Source organism: Alexandromys fortis, unplaced genomic scaffold, assembly GCF_014885135.2.
Source record: "Alexandromys fortis isolate MF-2015 unplaced genomic scaffold, M_Fortis_MF-2015_v1.1 scaffold_103, whole genome shotgun sequence".
Lineage (NCBI taxonomy): Eukaryota > Metazoa > Chordata > Mammalia > Rodentia > Cricetidae > Alexandromys > Alexandromys fortis.
In genome coordinates this window covers 457679-479896 of record NW_026067978.1, presented here as the reverse complement: position 1 = coordinate 479896, position 22218 = coordinate 457679, and the positions used below count along the sequence as shown (strand labels likewise).

Here is a 22218-nt window from a genome sequence, read left to right as displayed (position 1 = left end):
GGGAGTGCACCTTGCCCTTTGTTCTTTTGAATTGTATGTATTGTCATAGATGAGTGGGTGCCTTTTTGATAAAGGAGTTGCCTGGCAGCAATCTTTATCTTTACTTTTCCAGTGAACACTGATTGATTCTTGCTAAGGTCAATAAGGTTTATTAATAACAAAGGTTTTTCCCTTTAGTCCTGGAGAATTTAACAGCATAAGATGGCTTTCTCAAATTTTTCATATTTGGCTACCTTTGTTCCTTGGTTTATAAAATGTTTACTATAATTAAAATTTATTAGCAATGTCACTAACAAATATAAAAACAATAGGGTTATTTTGAGACAAGGTTTCTCTGTGTAACAGCTCTGACTGTCCTGGAACTTACTTCATAAACCAGGCTGGCCTTGAACTGGCCTCACAGAGATCAGCCTCAGAGATCTTGAGGGCTGGGATTTTTTTTTAAGTCTTGGAAGCAGGTATAGGGATACATGCCTATAACCCCAGCGTAATACATGCCTATAACCCCAGCGCATGAAGAGCTGGAGAGATGACTCGGTGGTTAAGAGCACTGGCTGCCCTTGCAGAGGACCCAGGTTTGGCTCCCAGTACCCACATGTGAAACCCTGTCTTACAACTATCATTCCAGAAGATTTGATACCCTTTTCTTTCTGGTCTCTGTGGTACTGCATGCATGTATGTTCATAGACATACAGATAAAACACCCATACACATAAAATAAAAAAAATCTTAAAAAATACAGCACTCAGGAGGCTGAAGTAGGAGCATCATTAGTTCAAGACTGTATAGTGAGGCTTGATCTCAAAAACTGGAGAAGGGCTGAGAGTAGGGCTCAGTTGTAGAATGTTTACCCAACTGAAGCTCTGGGTCCCCAGTTCTCCAGAACCACATAAACCAAGGATGGCAGCCTGTGCTCAGGAGATAGAGGCAGGAGGATCAGAGTTCAAGGTCATCTTCAGCTATTTCTAGGCTATCTGCTATACGAGGCACTGTCTCAAATAGGTAAGTAGGTAGGTAGGTAGGTAGGTAGGTAGGTAGGTAGGTAGGTAGATAAGTAGACAGACAGACAGACCAAAGGACTGGAGAGGTGACTCTGACTAAGAGTGTGTAATGCTCTTACAAAGGACTTGAGTCTAAGTCCTAGCACCCACATAGCACTGAAAACTACCTATAACTCTAGCTTCCGGGTATCTGATATTCTCTTATCCTCCACCAGCACTGCTTGCATATGGGGAATCTACATACATGCAAGCACACACACATTCACGTAAATTAAATAATCTTTTAAATTTTAGATTTTTATGCAAAAGTGTTTTGCCTGCATCTCTGTTTGCTTTGTTTTGAGACACAGTACCTCTGTGTTAATAGCCTTGACTGTCCTGGAACTCATCTGTAGTCCAGGCTGGCCTCAGACTCACAGAGATCCACCTGCCTCTGCCTCCCGAATACTAGGATTAAAGGCGTGTGCCACATCTGTGTAAGTGCACTACATGCTTGCCTCATGCCATGCCAGAGGGCATTGGCTTCCCTGGCACAGGAGTTATAGATAGTTGTAAACACAGTGTAGGTTCTGGGAATCAAACCCAGATCATCTGCAAGAATTCTTTATTTGGTTAGTGTGTGTGTGTATGGACAACTTGTAGTAATGGCCCTGCATGTCCTGGAACTTTCTTTGTAGAACCAGGCTGGCCTCGAACTCACAGAGATCCACCTGCTTTGCTTCTCAAATTCTGGGATTAAAGGTGTGTGTGACCACTGCCTGGCATAATCTCTTCTTTTATTTTGGTTTCGGCATTTTTGGTTTTTTGTTTTGTTTTAGTTTTTTTGAGATAGAGTTTCTCTGTGCATGCCTTACTGTCATGGAACTCACTCTGTAAAACTAGGCTGGCCTCAAACTCAAAGGGATCCGACTGCCTCTGCCTCCCTGCTGAGATTAAAGGCGTGTGCCACTATCCCTGGCCATCATCTAATTTTTAAGCAGACTGAATGTAGATTTATTAGAGGAAGATGAGACAGAACTCTCCATAATGACATTAGAGAGCCACCAAAGGAGGAATGTCCTATAATTTCACTTATGACAGTTATACCATAATGAAAACAAGCAAAATGAAATAAAAATTGGAGAATTAGTGTAATACTCTATTTTTATCAAGTAGACAAAATGGATAAAATGTGCCAGACATGGTCACACACCCTATTAATCCCAGTATATGAGAAGCTAAGGCATGAGGATTACATTATGTTTGAGGTCACCTGTACTATCTAGTGAGAAAAAAAAATTGCATTGGACATGGAGGCAGAGGCAGGTGGATCTCTGTGAGTTCGAGGCCAGCCTGGTCTACAGACTGAGTTCCAGAACAGCCAAAGCTACGCAGAGAAACCCTGTCTCCAACCCCCCTCAATTTTTTTTAATAAATTTTATTTATTTATTTATTTAAATTTATTATTTATTTATTTAAATTTATTTTTAGGATATTTCATATGGCTTCTTAAAGTTTTTATGATTAGTTTGCTAAAAAAAATAATCAAAATATTCTATTTACCCTAGAAGTAATTTGGTACTAGTATGTATGTACTGTCTGTGGGGACGAGGTCTTACTTCCAGTCCGCCTTGGACTGGCTTCCAGCTTGCTGATCCTATTGTCTCAGCTTCCTGAGTGCTGAGGTCATGGTTTGCTGGTTTATTTATATTACAGAACTGACAGATAGCTAGGGGTGGTAGACGTCTGTGAGTTCAAGGCCAGCCTGATCTATAGAGGACTGTTTCACAGAGAAACCCTGTCTCGAAAAAAAACAAAATGAAACAAAACTGGCAGCTAAGAAGCATGGTAAGAAAGCGTTAGAAAAATGTAGATTGCGCGTAGAGTTGCACACTCAGGAAGTTAGTGTATTTCTATTAAATTATTGGTGGCTGTTTTTATTAAAACTTTCGATCTAGAAGTCTGCTTGATTTTAATACAGATTGTTTGAGACCTTTGTCTTGTACGTGCGTGACGTGAAAACCCATGTTTCCATAGGTTCTGCACTTCCCTTACAGAATCCACCTCTGCCCACCACTTTTCAGCCAGGAGCTCCTCCTGGGCCCCCTCCCACTGGAGGTCCACCCTCCCAGAAATCACCTCCTCGGGCTGCACTCCCACCTTCATTGAATTCAACTGTCAACCAAGAGGGTAAGTCAATCAAAGGAATTTCAGCTCATCAGTTGACAGAAAGGAGAGTGCGGACTACCTCCGGGCCTTTACAGCCTGTTTCTAGACTCCATTAGAATTAGAATATTGTAATATCCCTTTCCAGTCTCCAGGGAAAAGAAGATTCCAGGGCTGATACTCCTTTTCCATAAAGCTACATCTAGGTTATTGGGAACATTTGTGGATTTGGTGGCACACACCTGCAGTCCCAGCACTTAGGAGGCTAATTTGGAGGCTTACGTGTGCTAAACAATCATTCAACCACTAAGGTATATTCCTGGCCTTTCTCCTGCCAGTATTTAAATTTTTATTTTCACATTTGAGCTTTTTAAAAATTACTACTTAAGGTACATATGTAGAGGGTGGAGTGTGATGGTCTGATGTACAATATGTGATGATCTAGTCAGAATAATTATGACATCTGCCATCTCCAGTACCTGTCATTCCTTACTTGGTGAGCACTTACAATCATCTCTTCTAAGCCAGGCTTGGTAGTCATGCCTGTCAGCATTTGGTAGCTGAAACAGGAGGATTTTGAATTTGAAGCCAACTTGGGCTGTATAGCAAGACCTTGTTTCAGAATAAACAAAAGCCCTCTAGATATTTGAAAAATGGTGAATTGTTTTTAATTTAGTCACCCTTGTGTTCTATAGAACTCTGAAAATTGACTGGGCAGTGGTGGCACACTCTTAGGACTTCCTTCTTAGGACTAATATTTCATTGTGTAGATATACCTCAGTTTCTTTATGAACTCACCATGTGAACCAGTCTAGCCTCAAACTCAGAGGTCCGCCTGCTTCTGCCTTCCCAGTGCTAAGATTAAAGGTGTGCGCCACTGTGCCTGGCAATGTTTGACATATTTGATAGGTTATGATTTAAATTTTTTCAACAGTTTTCTAAATTTTTAGGAATTAGTTCATTTCTTGAAGAAACTATAGCAGTCATTCTTATTTAAATCTTGTTGATGAATTTCCTTTTTAGGTATTACATCAAATGCCAATAGTGGATCTATGGTGGCTCATAGTACTTACGATGAAATTGAAGGAGGTGGCTTCTTGGGTGAGATGCTTATGAACATTTTTCTTTCTTCATTGATTATAGAAGTAATATGTGTTCTTGTAGGGAGCTAAGAGGGGAAAAGGTTGTTATGCACATGTACCCACTGTTGATGTTTTTACATATGTTATATACATGTACCCACCGTTGATATTTTTACATATACATGTACCCACCGTTGATGTTTTTACATATATTATGTGCATATACCCACTTTTTTTTTTTTGTTTAGTTTTTTGAGACAGGGTTTCTCTAGCTTTGGAGCCTGTCCTGGCACTAGACCAGGCTGGCCTCGAACTCACAGAGATCCGCCTGCCTCTGCCTCCCAAGTGCTGGGATTAAAGGCGTGTGCCACCACAGCCCAGCTTTGTTTTATTTTTAACTTCCAAGCATCCAAGTTTTAGAATCATCCTTTTAGAATTGGAGCTTTGGGCTTTCTGTGCTACATTTTAATCAATTATACATGTTTAAATTCATGTACCTAACCTGCTAAATTACATTTAGGTTGTAGTCATTATAGTTTTTTTTAAGTCTGAATATGAAATTTATTGTATGATATGGATGTAAGTTAATTATGTTAAACTTTTTCTGTGTGTTTATGGCTGTAGTCTATATTAACTAGATTTTGACCTTGCTATTACTTGTTACTAATAATTGTTTCTTTTTAAGTTGATCAATGAAACTATAGTTCAAAAGAATTGATGTTATAATTTTCATAGTTTAATGGATCATTTCAGTGTTTTAAGTATTTTGGAATATAAAATAGAACTTAAAAGTTACCTTGTTTCTAGCAACACCACAGCTTGTTAATCAGAACCCCAAAACAAGCCGAAGTGTGGGATATGCATACCCCTCCCTACCACCTGGCTACCAGAACGCAGCGCCACCTAGTGCAGCTGGAATGCCACCCTCCTCCTTGAATTACCCAAGTGGCCCCCAGGCCTTTACTCAGGTAAACTTTTTTAAAAAAATATTTTTTTTTTACCTTTTAAAAGGTACATTAAACATTTTATAGCCATTTAGAATAAAAGTGAATATTACATAAGGCTTTTCTTTTAAGATTTATTTTTGTTATGTATACAGTGTTGTGCCTACACACCAGAAGAGGGCACCAGATCTCATTATAAGCAAGCCATAATGTGGGTGCTGAGGATTGAATTTAGGACCTCTGGAAGAGCAGCCAGTGCTGCCAACCTCTGAGCCGTCTCTCCAGCCCCCTTTCATAAGGCTTTTTTATGTGCTTGCTTCTCAAGAACCTCAACACAGTCAGGAGTTTAGATGATGTTCTTCTAACCAAGCCCTATACACTACAAAGGTTACTCACTTTGAAATGTCTGTAGACTCCCTTAGGTGCTAATCATTTAACTGCAAGCATGAGTGGACTAAATCTACATCCAGAGGGTCTAAGAGTTGTCAATCTTCTTCAAGAAAGGAACATGCTTCCCTCAACACCTTTGCAGCCTCCAGTTCCGAATTTGCATGAAGACATCCAGAAACTCAACTGTAGCCCAGAGTAAGGCTTCAAATAGTGTTTCTTAAGCTTTCTGGTGTTCTTTTCGGGTGTTATGAGTAAGCTGTGCCCAGAGACTATACCCCAAGACAGGACTGTCATTGTTTACCTGACATTTGCATGCTCTGAATAAAATGGAATTGGCAGTCTCTTACAGAGCGCAGCCATGCTGTTTCCTAAGTCTGCTCGTTTTCTGAGTCACCCTGAAAGTGTGACTCCTCTTCTTCCGTCACCCCTGTTCCTTGCTTGCTGTCCCTAGCACTTTGTGCTTCCTTACTGTTCTCTGAAGTCTCTCCCAGCCATGTGATTCCTTGTCCACCCTAAGTTTGACCTCTAAAGCCAGCTTAAACAGCAGCTTATAAGAGTTGTTTGTAGCTTGCCTAGCCTCTTTTTCCTTTTAAACTCTTGTAAAATTGTACTGGAACTTAAAAAAAAAAAAGTGGAGGCCCAGGAAATGGATTTATCTCCCTTGAATTGATTGTTCCTTTTATTAGCTCTAATAAAATTATTATATTCATGATCATTACTGTAGCTACATTCCAAAGTACAAGGATTATTTGTTAGTTTATTTTGTTTTTGTTGTTATTTTTTATTTTTGTTTTTTTTCGAGACAGGGTTTCTCTGTATAAGTTTGAGCCTGTCCTGGAACTCACTCTGTATACCAGGCTGGCCTCGAACTCATAGAAATCCAACCTGCCTCTGCCTTCCCAAGTGCTGGGATTAAAGGCGTGCGCCACCACCACCTGGCTTATTTTAGTTTCTTGAGAAATGTTCTCACTGTGGCCCAGACTGACTCAAGCACGTAATCCTGTGCCTCAGCTTCCTGGATGCTGGATTTGATTCACGGTTGGTTATGGCACACATGGCAATTTAAATATTTTAGTGATATAAAATTTAAGGTCTATGATTCATTTGTAATCAGATTTTTGTCTTAAAGTGATGATAGCAGCAATTGACATGTGCGTTTTCTCCCCTAACAGGTTATTTCGATGCACGCTGACCGGCGTCCCTCAGACTCAGGCCTTACTGAATAAAGCCAAGCTTCCTTTGGGGCTGCTGCTCCACCCTTTCAAAGACCTAGTGGTATGCTTCTTTCTAGAATGTAAATGTCTTGTGGAAATTATCTAAGGGGTGAAGTGTTTCTGCAACAGTGTAAGAATGAATTTAAAGTCTGTGATGTGACAGGGTTATTTTATTTTTTTGGTTTTTCGAGGCAAGGTTTTTCTGTAGCTTTGGAGCCTGTCCTGGAACCAGCTCTTGTAGACCAGGCTAACCTGAACTCACAGAGATCCGCCTGCCTCTGCCTCCCGAGTGCTGGGATTAAAGGTGTGCACCACCACCCGGCTTAATTTTACTACAATTTAAGAACAAGGTAAGAGAAGTATTATTGAAAACCCGAGGGGTGCTCTATAGATTGGCATAGCAACAACAAATGCACTCAGGCTTGGTGGCGCACACTTGTAATTCCAACATTCAGGGGACTAAGGAGGATTCTGAGCTTAATGCAAGGCTGGGCTATATATTGAGACACTTTCTTAAAATAATTTATTCTTATTTTGTGTGCATTGATGTTTTGTCTGTGTGAAGGTGTCAGATCTTGGACTTACAGACAGCTGTTAGCTGCCATGTGGGTGCTGGGAATTGAACCTAGTCCTCTGGAAGAGTAGTCAGTGCTTAGTGGCTGAGCCATCTCTCCAGCCCCCAAGACACTTCTTTAAAAACAAGGGGAAAACCTGAACTATTCTATTTAAGTTGTAAATGACCATTAAAATAGTTTACCCTGGTGTCCTCATTCTACTGCTCTTAGAAGAAGCCAATTACTCTTAAGAAGTTGCTGCCCACACACAAATAAAATAATCTAAGAGACTTTAGATCACATTCGTCCTAGTTCTCCAGGACCAAGCATGTTCACAGCTGTGGCTGGTGGGCTTTCACTGCTGCGTTCTTGACTGATCTTGGTGTCCCGGGGATATAATGAAGGGCCTCGATGAATGCTAGACAGGTGCTGTCACCCAAGCTAGACTCTGCAACCCCTTTATTGATTTTTATTTCTTTATTTAAAAAAAAAACTTTTGCTAAATAATAGCTCCAGCTGGCCTTGTGTTTGTTCTGTAGCTCAGACTGGCCTTGCACTGATAAGAATTCTCTTGTCTCAGTCTTTGGAATGCCAGAATTGCAGGATTCAGCTTCCACTACTAAGTTGAAATTTTTTTGTTTTGTTTTATATGAAGACTTAGAAATTTTCTTTTTTATTTTGTTATTATTGTGTGTGTTTGATGTAGACATGTGAGTTTGAATGCTTGCAGGTGGAGGTTAGAAAACTTTCTGAGAGTTAGTTCTCACCTTCCAGCCTTACGGAGATAGTCTGTCTTGTTTCTGCTATGCTGTGAACTCTGGGCTAGCTGGCCTAAGAATTTCTGGGTAATTCTCCTGTCTCCACCTCACCCCATCATAGAATTGTTGAGGTTACAGATGCTTGTTACATCATCCAGTTTTTCACATGGGCGCTGGGGATCAAACTTGGTTGTCAGGCTTGCACTGCAAAGTGTTTTTACTCAGTGAACAAGCTCCATGACCTGTAACTCTTCAGTGTAGATGAAAAGCTTTAAATGCCATTTGATATTGTAATAGTTATAGGAGAATTAAGAAGGCATCTTAATAGAAAATCAATGTAACAGTTTGATTCCTCATTGTTTTAGAATGTACTTTCTCCTCTGAGAGCAGACAGAAGGAGTACTTGAGTCCAGGAGTGTGAAACTAGTCTGGGCAACATGATGAGACCTGTCTAACCAAAGGGACTGTTGTTCTATTTCCTTTGTCATTTGTGCCTGAAAACACATGTACAGTGTACTGCCTTGGTCTGCAGTGTGAATGTTTAATGAAAAGATGAGTACTTTTCTAGTTGATACATTTTATTGTGGATGCCACCTCCATATGGTGTTTTGGGATTAAGCTCTTGCTCTGTAGCCCAGGCTGGCCTCACACTTGCCGGCATCCCCTTCCTATAGCTGTAGACTTTCTTTTCTCTGTCCCTCCTGGTCGTACTGGACGGGTTTCTCTCCCAGTCGCTGATCCCCACAGCTGCTTATAAAATAATCATTCAGAGGATTAATATTAATTATAATTGCTTAGCCAATGCCTCAGGCTAGCTCTTACATATAAATTAACACATTTCTAATAACCTGTGCATTACCTGTGGTTTCCTGGTAATGCTCTGGCATCTTACTCCTCTGCCAGCTGCTGGCACCTCCCTGACTCCACCTTCTTTCTCCCTGTATCTCTGGATTTCCCGCCTGGCTATATTCTGCCCTGCCACAGGCCAAATAGCTTCTTTATTTAGCCAATGGTAATAAAACATATTCACAGCATACAGAGGTGCATCCCACATCATCTTCCTCTTCCACTACACTCGGTGTGAGCCTGTGCCACACTTTTTGTCCTAGGTTTCACTCCACAGTTAAATGTCTTGCTAGTTATTTAGAAGGGATAGATTAACATCTGCTTGTTCAATTTAATGATCCTTGCCTCTAACAACTTTGCTCTGCTTTTTTTTTTTTTTTTCAGCAATTGCCTGTGGTCACCTCCAGTACAATTGTGAGATGCCGTTCATGCAGGACTTACATCAACCCTTTTGTCAGCTTTCTTGATCAAAGAAGGTGGAAATGTAACTTATGTTATCGAGTCAATGATGGTAGGCATTTTTGACATATTGTCTTAAAAAAGCATATTTATGTCAGGCGGTGGTAGCCTTTAATCATAGCTCTCAGGAGGGCAGAAACAGGTGGATCTCTCTGTGAGTTCAAGGCCAGCCTTGGTTACACAGAGAGACCCTGTCTCAAAAAAAGAAAATACTTGTTTTAATTATGTGTATGTGTGTAGGTGTGTGTCCCTGACGAATGCAGGTGCCCTTGGAGGCCAGAGGCATCTGATCCTTCTGCAGCTGGAGGGACAGGTGTTTGTGAGCTGCCTGATGTGGATGTTGGGAACTGAATTGGGATCTTCTGCAAGAGCAGACACTCCTTTTATTTACTTATTTAATTAATTTTTAAAATGAATTATTTTATGTGAATTGGTATGAAGATGTCAGATGTCAGGGAGCTGGAGTTATAGACAGTTGTGAGCTGTCATGTGGTGCTGAGAATTGAACCCTGGTCCTCTAGAAGAGCAGCCAGTGCTCTTAACTGCTGAGCCATCTCTCCAGCCTGCGGTATGCACTCTTAATGATGAACTGTTTCTCCAGCCCCTTGAAACATTTTCTGATTTTCACTCACAATGTAGAGAAAACCAGATAATAAAAATATAAAATGACAAAAGAGTCGGACATGGTGGTTCACCTCTTTAATCCCAGCTCTCATAAGGTAGAGGCAGGTACATCTCTGAATGAGAGACCAATTTGATCAACATAAATAGAAAGACTTAGAGACAGACCTCTAATTCTAACCACCAGGCAGTCTGAGCAGGATGATGGTAATGGTGAAAGCCCATCTCAAAAGAAAAAGAGCCCTTTTATTTACTTGGTAGACAGATAACTAGTTCAGATAGCTACTGATAACTTTTTTATACCTTTATAGTTAAAAATAAATAAATACTTTCAGGTAGAAATGAGATAATCATTTGAGACAATGTTTTAAATTTTTTATTATATTGAGCATATAAGTGAAATAGTTCACAATACTTTTTAAGGTTTTTGTTTTGTTTTATTTGAGACAATGTCTCATGTACCCCTGACTAATCTGAAATCACTGTGTAGCTAAGGAAGCCCTTACCTTCCGATCGTCTTTCCTCCTTCCTACTTAGTGCTGGGATTACAGGTATTTGCTACCGTACCTGGTTTATGTAGTGCTGGAGACTGACCCAGGATTTTTCCCATGTTAGCCAAGCACTCTGCCAGCTAAGCTATATCTCCAGCCAGAAATAGCTTATTTTAAAATTAATTTATGTAATTTTCCCCCTAGAGTAAGAGAAAATAGGTCCATAGAGTACCGCTGCCTCATTTCCTCTGCTTTTGACTGGAGTGGGCAGTACTAGGTTAGCTGATGCAGTTCGATCAGTAACTGAAGAGGTGTGCTCTCTCGGTGACTGCTTTATAATTTATATGTGAAGGACATCACATAACCAGCAGCACTGGAAAGAGGTCATCACTGGACTTTACAGGGGAGTTCAAAGCCATCCTGGGCAGACTACATGAGACCTTGACTCAAAAGAGAAAGAAGGGAAAAAATATCTTTTAGGAAGAAATTTAATTAAGTGTTGAGACTATAGTTAAGTGTGGTGTTAAATACCTACCATCTGAGCCCTTGAGGAGGCTGAGATTGGCCTGGGTTACAAAACAAAACCAAGCATATTCTCTACTTTATAAAAATTCAGGAAAAAAAAAAACCCATAGTGTTTAGTTCATCTAATCTTTTTGTTGTTTTGGTTTTTTCGAGACAGGATTCCTCTGTGTACCCTGGCATTTCTGGAACTTGCTCTGTAGACCAGGCTGGTCTTGAACTGACAGAAATTCCCCTGTCTCTGCCTTCCAAGTGCTGGGATTGAAGGTGTACACCACCACCACTGAGTTTCACCTTTCAAATCTTTTTTATTTTTTTTGGTTTTTCGAGACAAGGTTTCTCTGTTGCTTTGGAGCCTGTCCTGGAGCTAGCTCTGTAGACCAGGCTGGTCTCGAATTCACAGAGATCCGCCTGCCTCTGCCTCCCGAGTGCTGGGATTAAAGGCATGCGCCACCATCGCCTGGCTCACCTTTAAAATCTTGAGTGTATGTGCAGGAATACACAAATGAAGTGTGGTAGAGGTTGTGACCTCCTTCCTATGTCATTGAGCTATCTAGTAAACTACAGTTTACCCTTCGAATATGTAAAGATTTCAGATTGGTGGTGGTCATTGTGATTGATTGACTTTTTTCATTATATTTAGTGACTGTGTGCAGGGGTGGGGACACATGCCATAATCCACACATGGATGTAAGAGTCAGTTCTCTCCGTCCACAGGGTGGGTTCCAGGGATCAGACATGGCTGCGAGTACCCTGACCAGCTGAGCCATCTTGCCAGCCCTTTGTTTGATATTTGAGACAGGGACTCAAATTATACCCCAACTTGGCTTGATATTTATCTGCTATGTGGCCTAGGTTGGCACCTAACTTGGTGGTGATACCCCTGGCCTGTCTCTCCCATGCTGGGATTAGATCACACCACCTCAGCCAGGCTAAGGATTTTATCCTTTAAACCATTCCTGGGAAGGTAGTTTCAGAGGCAGCTAGTCCCTGAAGTACCCTGAGCACAGGGAATAACAAGTTGAGGCATTGATGTTGTGTAAAGGCAATTGGCGTTTTGAAACTTGCTGATTCCTCCTGACTTTCACCCTAAAACACTTGCACTTGTATCTTCTGTGTCAAAGGTTGATTGATGTCCTTGTACAGTTGTGAGGTTTAGGAGAACAACTGGCATTTAATGTGAGTCTAAGGCTAGCTGCTCTACAAATTGAGTTCCAGGACAGCCAGGGCCATTACACAGAGAAACCCTGTCTTGAAAAACCAGAAAACAACAACAAAAAGAATTTAAATAGGACGTCAGGCCCTGGGGAGAGTCACAGTGATCACTGTGTCTGCAAAGCCTCTTACTGCCATCTATTGTGGGAGGAGTTTAAGTGGGACCCTTTTTAAAAGTCAATTTGTTCTTTATTTTTTATCTTAGATGAAATTAATTACAACAACCCTAAATTAAGAAACTGCCATCCAAATGCAAAGCATTGACTGAATCAGTGTATCTTCTTTTGTGTTTGTGTTGCACAGTTCCTGAGGAATTCATGTACAACCCTTTAACCAGAGTTTATGGAGAGCCTCACAGAAGACCTGAAGTTCAGAACGCTACTATTGAGTTTATGGCTCCTTCAGAGTACATGGTAAGCTTTCTTTTTCTTTTCCTTTTTTTCGGGAATAATAATGAAAAAGTATTTGTTCTCCAAATCGAAGTGCTGGCTGTGCAAGCCTGATGACCTGAGTCCCATCCCCGGAACCCACACAAAGGTGTAAGGAGGAAGCCAGGTCCTGAGAGTGGTCTTTTGACTTGCATACATTCACTATGGTGTGCATGTGCCCACATATCATCACATATGTGTGCATGCTTGCACATACACAGATGTAGTTAGATATGCAGAGAGTAAATGTGTGTGAAGTTCCACTTCAATATCTTGTCTATATCAAGTAATTTTCAGTGTAATATTGGAATCATATTTATATTTCATATAGTTTAGTCAAATCAGACTTCCGTGTTTTACAAATAATGTTGTGTAATTCAAGCAATTAAGAGATAGAGGCAGGAGGATTAGGAGTTCAAGCCTGCATTATATGTGAGCTAGGCCAGTGTGGGCTAAAATCATTTGCAAAACAAACAAACAAACAAACCCAGGGGCTGGAGATATATTTAGGGGTTAAGCATTCTGACTACTCTTACAGAGGACCCACCTTGTAACTCTGGTTTCAGGGGGATCTGAAGCCTTCTTCTGGTCTCTGTGTGCACTGCATGTAAGCAGTGCACATATATACATGCTGGCATTCACATATACACATAAAATAAGCTTAATAAATAAAAAGCCCTCTTGATTTAGGTCCTCTGTCACTAAGCCTTAATTGCATCTAAGAAATGGCTGGGCAGTGGTGGCACACACCTTTAAACCCAGCACTAGAGAGGCAGAGGCAGGTGGATCTCTGTGAGTTCAAGGCCAGCCTCGTCTACAAAGAGAGTTCCAGGACAGGCTCCAAAGTTACAGAGAAACTCCTTTCTTGAAAGGAATATGAAAATGATGCTAACATGTAACACCAGCCTTTATAACTAGTGTGTGTGTGTGTGTGTGTGTGTGTGTGTGAGTGTGTGATCCTGTAAGCCAGAGAACAGCCTCTAATGTCATTCCTCAGATGTCATCCTTCATGATTTTTGCTTTTTTGTTTGTACCAGGGTCTTATGTAGCCCTGACTGTTTGGGAACACTCAAGACCAGACTGGCCTTGAACTCATAGAGACCCACCTGCTTCTGCCTCTGCCTCCTGAGGCAAGCTGGGATTTGAGGTATGCATCACTAAGTCAACCCATCTTGTTTTTTTTTTTTTTTTTTTTTTGAGGTAGGATCTCTCATTTACTAGGGTAGACTGACTAAGTTAGGGAGCCCAAGGGACCCTCCATTCTGCCTCCCTGCACAGGTTACAAACTCATGCCAACACCCTAGATTTTTCACATGGGTTCTAGAGATTAAACTTGTGTCCTCATGCTTGTGTGGCTTCAAGTGAGCTGTCTCCCTATTTGGGAGTGTATATAGTATTTTTTTAATTATATCTGAGATTGAGGAGTCCATTTTACTATGTAATTTATGAGGGATCAGTCTTCCTTTTTTTTTTTTTTTTTTTTTAATTCTTTGAGTTGCTGAAGTGATAAGTAACAGTTCCCTGTACTTTCTCTGTCAAATTAAAGAGCCCAAGCATCTGCTTTTTCAGCGAGAGGTGGTGGCGCACGCCTTTAATCCCAACACTCAGGAGGCAGAGGCAGGTGTATCCTTGTGAGTTTGAGGCCAGCCTGCTCTACAGAATGAGATCCAGGGCAGCCAGGGCTATCATAGAGAAACAAAACAAAAAAGATGATCATGATGATGATGAAGAAATATGCTCAACAGACAAGTCAATCAAACATAAGTGTCCAAATTACCAAGTAATTATGAAGTAAGCCATCTTTGTTAGCACTGTCTTGGTCACTATCCTAACATTAGGTGCTGCAAAGATGTCTCAGGTGTTAAAAGTACTGCTAGACTAGGCGGTGGTGGTGCACTCCTTTAACCCCAACACTCTGTGAGTTCAAGGCCAGCCTGGTCTATAGAGTTGAGTTCCAGGACAGGTTCTGAAACTACACAGAGAAACCCTGTCTCAAAACAAACAAACAAACAAACAAAGCACTGGTAGACTTCCAGGGGACCCAGATTTGATTCTCAGCACCTCACGTGCACTGATACCTATCTGTAACTCCAGGGATCCAACATTCCCTTCTGGCTTCCATGCTCTTTCCTGCCGGGAGAGATTGCTTCTGAACTATGCAGACACCCTTCTTTTCTCTTACATTTGAATTGAGTAGTGTTTTCAAGATGAACAATCAGGTTTTGCAAAAGTATGTAATTATGTTTTAAAGAACCACTTAAGTGTGTCAGCTTAGGCCTTCGAGTAAATGGGAAGAGGAATCTGTAGACAGGGAAGTGATTCACTCTGCCTCCACTTAGCCCTTTAATAGTACTTATGTTGTAGTTTTGCTGTGTGTGACCCCAGCTTGTAAATTTAAATATAATACTATTGGATATATTTAATTGAATTCTTTTTCCCTCTAGTTACGACCACCACAACCTCCAGTGTACCTCTTTGTGTTTGACGTATCTCACAACGCAATAGAAACTGGATACTTGAATTCGGTTTGCCAGAGTTTGTTAGACAATCTGGATCTGTAAGTGTCTTAACTCAGCTTAATGTGAAGTGGATAGTGTCTGCAAAATGAACAATTAGTTTATTTTAAAGTTACATAATTATGCTCTAAAGGATCACGTAAATGGGTTAGCATAGGCCTTACCTGGAGCCTGCAGTAAATGGGAAGATATGAGCAGCCCCGTCCCTGTCACCTCACCTTGCTGCTTCATGTAATCCTCTTTCACACACCTTTTCTTCTTGACTATTTTCAATCAAGTCTCAGCTATCAGATCATTTCACCTTTAAATTCCTCAAGGCTTTTAAAAGTAGATCTTATTCTAGTCAAGGCAGGCCTCAAACTCACTGTGTAGTTCTGGCTGGCCATACACTCTCAGCCATCTTCCTGCCTCGGCCTCTTGAGTGCTGGCATTACAGATACGAGACACTGTGCCTAGTCATGGTATGATTTTTAGTTTATATACATGCAGATAATTTACATCCAGACCCCACAGTTTTCCCTCCCTCCTCTCTTCCCAGTCTCCTCACCCACCCACCCCCTTATCTCTTCAGACAAGCCTCCCGTGGAAAGTTGCATTGAGACTAGGCACCTCCTCTTCTAACGCTGGACGAGGCAACCGGGTAGGAGGAAAGGGTCCCCAAAGCAGGCAACGAGTCAGACGGCCCCTGCTCCCTGTTAGGAGTCCCACAAGACCAAGCTACACAACTCTAACATAGGTCCAGAGGGCCTACCTAGGTCAGTCCCATGCAGACTCGCTGGTTGTCCATTCAGTCTCTGTGAGCTTCTGTGAGCCCAGGTTAGTTGATCTTGTGGGTTTTCTTATGTGTCCTTGACCGCTCTGGCACCTGTAATCCTTCCTCCCCTCTTCTGTAGGATTCCCTGAGCTCCGCCTAATGTTTGGGTGTGGATCTCTGCTTCTGTTTCCATTGTTTGCCGGGTGAAGTCTCAGATGACATTGGGCTCGGCACCAATCTATGAGTATAGCAGAGTATCATTAGGAATCATTTCATTGACTTTTGGTTGGACAAGGGTTTCAAGACAGGGTTTTTATGTTTTATAGTCCTGGCTGTCCTGGAACTTACTCTGTAGTCCAGGCTGGCCTTGAACTCAAAGAGAACTGCCTGCTTCTGCCTCCTAAGTGCTGGAATTAAAAGCATGTACCACTATACCCAGCTATAGCTCTGTCTCTTAAAAGAGTGATTGATGTTTTTTGTTGTTGTTGTTTTGGGGGGTTTGTTTGTTTTGTTTTGTTTTTTCAAGACAGATTTCCTCTGTAACAGCTCTTGCTGTCCCAGAACTCTCTCTGTAGACCACACTGGCCTTGAACTCACAGGAATCCACCTGCTCCTGTTTCCTGAGTGCTGGGATTAAAGGCCTGTGCCACCATGCCTGGCTAAAAGAGCTGTGTTTTAAGTGTTGTATACACATGATAGAACTTATAAAAATTAGTGTGAACTTTTAAAATAAGATGCATAGGCCAGATTTCATCACAAACTGAGTAATTCCTTCACATTGGCCCAGAGGGCCTTCTTGTGCCTGTCTGTATTTGTATTTCTGTTCTAGGCTAATGGGGCTTGTGTGGGTCTGTGAGGGTCCAATAAGTCACCTAAGCATGGAAAAGCCTGGAAGCTAGTTCCTTTCCCACTAAGAAATTTTCTTCTATATATTGGGTCCTTTATGCTCTTCTTTGTTCTTAAAGGCATTAAATCATATAAAAGGTTTATATAATTGTTTTAAATAGATGTAGTAGCTAAATTTACATTGCATTTTAATTTTTTTTAAGTTTTTTTTTTTATTGTGTGTATGAGTGTTTGGCCTGTATGTATTTATGTGTACCATATGTGTGCCTGGTGCCAGAGGCAGTCAGAAGAGAACATTCTATTCTCTGGAACTGGAGTTACAGTTTTGAGCTGCCATGTGGGTGCCGGGAATTGAACTGGGTTCTCTGAAAGAGCGACAAGTGCTCTTATCCACTGAGCCATCTTTCCGGACCTTACAAGGCATTTTAAAATGCTATATAATAATTTTTTAAAACATTCTTTTTCCTGTGATGCTGGAGACTGTGAACCCATGGCCTTAACACCTGTCTGCCACATTTTCCATCACTGAACTACCACGTTCTCCACCACTGAACTAAATCCATAGTCCTTGAAGCATTCTTTTTAAAATAACTTGAAATTTGGCCCAGTTTTGTACATGTTTTTCAGGTTTTTAAAAAACTCACAGGCACCAAAAACTACAGAGAAACCCTGTCTCGAAAAAATCCAAAAAAAAAAAAAAAACTCACATATGCCAAGAAATTATTTATAAAGAAACAGTTGCTTTTAAACTGCTGTAGTACTTCTGCTTTTTGTTGATTATTTGCTTTTTCACTTTAGGAGGATGTTTTCACAGCAGGTAAATGTTGACTGATATATATACCTGTTTATACTGGGCCACTTTCTATACTATTACACTGGATGCTTACATGTGTAAGCACTTAGCAAAGAGAGGCGTGAAAGGGAAAGAGAGAGAGAGAGAGAGAGAGAGTGAGTGAGTGTGTGTGTATGCACTCACAGGTGTGTGTGTATGAACACTGGTTTAAAACTTGTGAATTTATTTCTAGGCTTCCTGGAAACACTAGGACAAAAATCGGCTTCATAACATTTGATAGCACTATCCATTTCTACAGTCTTCAGGAAGGTCTCTCCCAGCCTCAGATGCTAATAGTTTCCGATATTGATGGTAAGTGTTAAACACTTCAGCTCACTGGAGAATTTTCTTGATGGTTTGCTGAATCAGGAATGTGAGGATGACCCTAGTATAATAAAGAAAATACTTTGTTTTTCAGAGTTCAAACCCACTGAATAGCTCAGGCTAGCCTTAAACTTGTGTCCCACCATGCCAGGCTGAAGGGAATTTTTGAGTAGAAAAACACCAGATTGATAGAGTTGTCAGAATCTTTAAGTCTAGTCTCTTGCTCTATCATAAACTAAAACAGCTATGGGGAAGAAATTATTTTTGTTGTCATTGTTGTTTGTTTTTCAAGACAGAGTTTCCCTGTAGCTTTGCAGCCTGTCTGGAACTAGCTCTCACAGACCAGGCTGGCTTTTTTTTTTTTTTTCTCAAGACAGGGTTTCTCTGTGTATCTCTGGATGTCCTGGAACTTGCTTTGTAGACCAGGTTGGCCTTGAACTCACAGAGATTGCCTGCCTCTGCCACCACCTGGAGGAGAAATGATTTCTGAGCAAGGAAGCAAAGACAAGTTAATGTTAGAGCCTGAGAGAGATAGCAGTGAAGAAGTGCCTGAGGGCCATGGCTGGAGTGCCTGGGAAAGCTCCTGCCTGTGCCACACAGATAACAAAGGAACTCGAGTGTAGACTGGGAAGAAAAATAGATATTGAAGCTCAAAAATAGACCTTAGAAAAATAATTAATTTATAATCGCAAGGCTATTCAGAGGGGGAAAATTGGGTACATAACAGAATGAGACTATACTGTTTAAAGAAGGTGAAATAAGCCAGATGTGGTAGTCCCAGCACTTTGAAGAAGGAGACAGGAGAATCACTACAGTCTAAGGTCATCCTAGTCAACATTGTGAGTGCCAGAGCAACCAGGGATAGGGAGTGAGACCCTGTCTCAAAAACCAAACAAACCAAAACCAGAAGTAAAGTTGAGTTAAAAATAAAAGGCCGTGTTTGTTGGAGCACACCTTTAATTCCAGCACCCAGAGGCAGAGGCAGGTGGACCACCGATTTCCATGCCAGTTTTGTCTACATAGTGAGTTTCAGGAAGGCCAGGGCTAGCAATGTAGAGAGGCATTAAAAAAAAACTTAAAGTATAAAACCTGGGGGAAATCTCCTCAATTGGACTGACAATGACTTCCTACAAATAACACCTCAAACGCAGGCAGTAAGGGAAAAACAAAAACACATAATTGGTTTTATCATTATTAAAAGTTTTTACTGGGCTGCCAAGTTGACTCACTGGGTAAAGATGCTTGTCATGCAAGCCTCATGGAGTTTGATAGCTGGAACTCACATGAAAGTAGATGGAGAAAATGGACTCCTGCATGTTGTCTTCTACACTCATGTACATGCCGCGCCTCTTCCCCCATTGCACACAAATCATTCAGTAACTTTGCTGATAGACTGGAGTGACTCCGTTGGAAAGTGCTTGTCTAACATTCATGAATTCCTGCATTTGATCCCTAGTACCACATAAAACCACGCACAGTGAGGCTGGGCAATTGTGGCACATTCCTTTAATCCCAGTACTCCGGAGGCAGAGCCAGGTGGATCTCTTTGAGTTTGAGGCCAGCCTGGTCTACAGAGCTAGTTCCAGTACAGCCAGGATAGCTAGTGCTACACAGAGAAACCCAGTCTTGAAAAGCAATAAAAAAAAACAAACAAAACCAAAAAGCCATGTTTGGTGAGTTCAAGGACAGTTCAGCTTGGTCTACATAGCAAGTTCCAGGTCAACAGTAAGGCCCTGTAAGTCAGGAAGTTCAAATTCATCCTCAGCTACATAGTGAATTCAGTGACAGCCTGGAATACGTGAGACAAAAACAAATTTTTGATGTTTATGATAGTATATACCTATAATACCATCCTTTGGGAGGTATTACAGAAATTTAGTATCTAGTAAAACCCTGTAGCATCCGTGCTACTACGTGTACTATGGTCCTGTAACACCTGTACTACATGTACTACGGTACCAAGCCTGCAGCACACCGCCTACACTACAGGACAGTTCACAAGCCTGGAGATTNGAATGCCCCCTTTATTGTGTTCCAGGGCAGCTTATATAGGGATCCTTGCCTGATAGCCACGCCCCAGCCATCAGGTTTTTCTGGAAGAGCAACAACAACTGAGCCATATCTCCAGCCCTAATAATGAATTTAATGTAGAGAATACATTCAAAATTTATTTTTCTTAGGTAGGAATTAAATTTCTTTTCTTAGATGGAATTGAACTAGGAAGAAAACATGGTTGCATGGAAAATTATAAGGAATAAGTTTCTATATTTACTTATCAAAAAGTAAGGATTTTAATGAAGATTCTAAAAACAAGTAAAAAAAAATTTGTTTCAGACAAGGTCTCATGCACCCTAGGCCAGCCTGGAGCAGGAGTTTGTCTTTTAACAGTGTTTATAAGCTGAGCATGGTAGTGCACAACCATCTCAGCACTAGGGACACAGAAACAGAAAGATGATCCAAGCCAGTTTTGGGCTACATAGTAAGACCCCCGTCTCAGAACCAAAGGAGGGACTAGGGAGATAGCTATTACAGCAAGGGCTTGTGAGCCTAAGGACCTGAGTTCCTCCTCCAGAACCAACTTAAAAATACCGGACATGGTGGTATGCTTGAAAGATGAGCAGATTCCTGGGCCTCACTGACCAGCCAGTCTAGCCTAACTGGGGAGCGCCAGACCGATTAAAGATCTTGTCTCAAAGGAAGTAGATGGTATTTCTGAAGCTACTACTCACTCAGGCTGTCTTCCGGCTTCCACATGCACTGGCATATAGAGCACATGGACATTAAAAATTAAAAACAAAACACAACAAAACCACATTACCAGATGGGTAAATGAAAGAACAGATATTCTGAGAGGCTCACCTAAAGTGACCAGAGTACCTTCGGGTTTACCTGTGTCTGTAGGGCATTGGTTTGGAATTTCCTTTATGAAGAAGCATCAGCCTTCTGAGTGACAAAAATATTAGTAAACTATTATTTCAGACAAGAACAAAATATCCTTGCTGAGCATAGTGGCACATGCCTTTAATCCCAGCACTCAGGAGGCAGAGGCAGGTGGATCTCTGTGAGTTTGAGGCCAGCCTGGTCTACAGAGTGAGTTCCAGGACAGACTCTAAAGCTATACAGAGAAACCCTGTCTTGGGGGGGGGGGGGGGGATAAATAATAAAATGAATGCTTCTTTATCTTTTCAGATGTTTTTATACCTATGCCAGAGAACTTACTAGTAAACTTAAATGAAAGTAAAGAGGTAAGGTATATTTTCCTTCCTGCCATGTTTAATTTTAACACATGCGTATTTCTGAAATGAACTTGAAATTTTGCTTTTCTTTGATACTTTTAGGCTATGTAACATTTTATATCCACTCTTAGCTTAAGTTCATTAGATGGACAGTTCTTGAGATCAGTCTTGAACTGATGGTTTTTTAGTCTACGGCAGCAGGTTCTTTGTGGAGCAGAAAACAAACCTCCTCCAGAAGGAAGAGCACCTGGAGGAGGCCTGGCCTGAGGCCATGTGGGAGAGGGAGGGTTGCTGAAAAACACTGCTGGTCACTGCACGGAAGCACATAGCCAGGCTGCTCTCAGTGCTTTTGCTTTTCTGATTCACAGAGTGTCATTGGGTCAGTTCAGAAGAAACTCTTATTACCTGCCTGGAAATTGCCATGACATAATACAGTGAGAGGTGAACAGAATGTGTCTGAAGGGGGGATGTTGTCTACCCTGTACCTGCATATATGGCGTAGGGTAACATTTAACTAGCAAGTCTGTGGTCCCCGCTCCTGTCAGTGGGGACTGTGCAGTAGCACGAAGTATTTTCCCCATTAATTCTCTTTCATCTGCACAACCTAACTGAAGTAGGCAGCTGGTTTGATGTTGTTTTTCTCTTATAGTCATACTACTAGTTGGCATTGTTACTGAATATCTTAGATTTTGCAACAGGGAAGAGTTAAACTCGCTTTGGAACTTAAGAGAATAAAGTATGTAAAGGTGATGGAAAAAGCCATGTTTTGTGGCATTAAAACATAAATTTCTAAATTGCGATGGTTCTTTTGCTGCATTCTAGACTTACAGTCTTGCTGGACTGTTGCATGTGCAAGAACTGTAAGGCCCCAGTTTTGATGTCTTGCTTGCCAGTTTATAATGTTTACTTAAGATGGCTCTCTTGTCATTGACCGACTTCATTGTTTCCTGTAGTGTCCATAGACTCTCTGAGCACCGTCATTATTCAGTGTCCTGTCTATTGTATTAGATAATGCTTTATTGTGAAAATGTGATTGTAAC

The 22218-nt window shown here is 41.2% G+C and overlaps 1 protein-coding gene across 2 annotated transcripts in view; it reads left to right on the top strand.

Annotated features, from left to right (window-relative positions):
• Positions 1-22218, top strand: part of Sec24a (SEC24 homolog A, COPII coat complex component) — a 55926-nt gene that overhangs the window by 10897 nt on the left and 22811 nt on the right. For both annotated transcript variants that reach the window (XM_050157614.1, XM_050157612.1), the window contains exons 3-12: positions 3018-3170; positions 4170-4247; positions 5036-5196; positions 5585-5757; positions 6735-6837; positions 9319-9445; positions 12546-12655; positions 15115-15227; positions 17812-17930; positions 21132-21187. In XM_050157614.1, the coding sequence (XP_050013571.1) occupies positions 3018-3170; positions 4170-4247; positions 5036-5196; positions 5585-5757; positions 6735-6837; positions 9319-9445; positions 12546-12655; positions 15115-15227; positions 17812-17930; positions 21132-21187 (1193 nt within the window). The remainder of the gene's footprint in view (positions 1-3017; positions 3171-4169; positions 4248-5035; positions 5197-5584; positions 5758-6734; positions 6838-9318; positions 9446-12545; positions 12656-15114; positions 15228-17811; positions 17931-21131; positions 21188-22218) is intronic.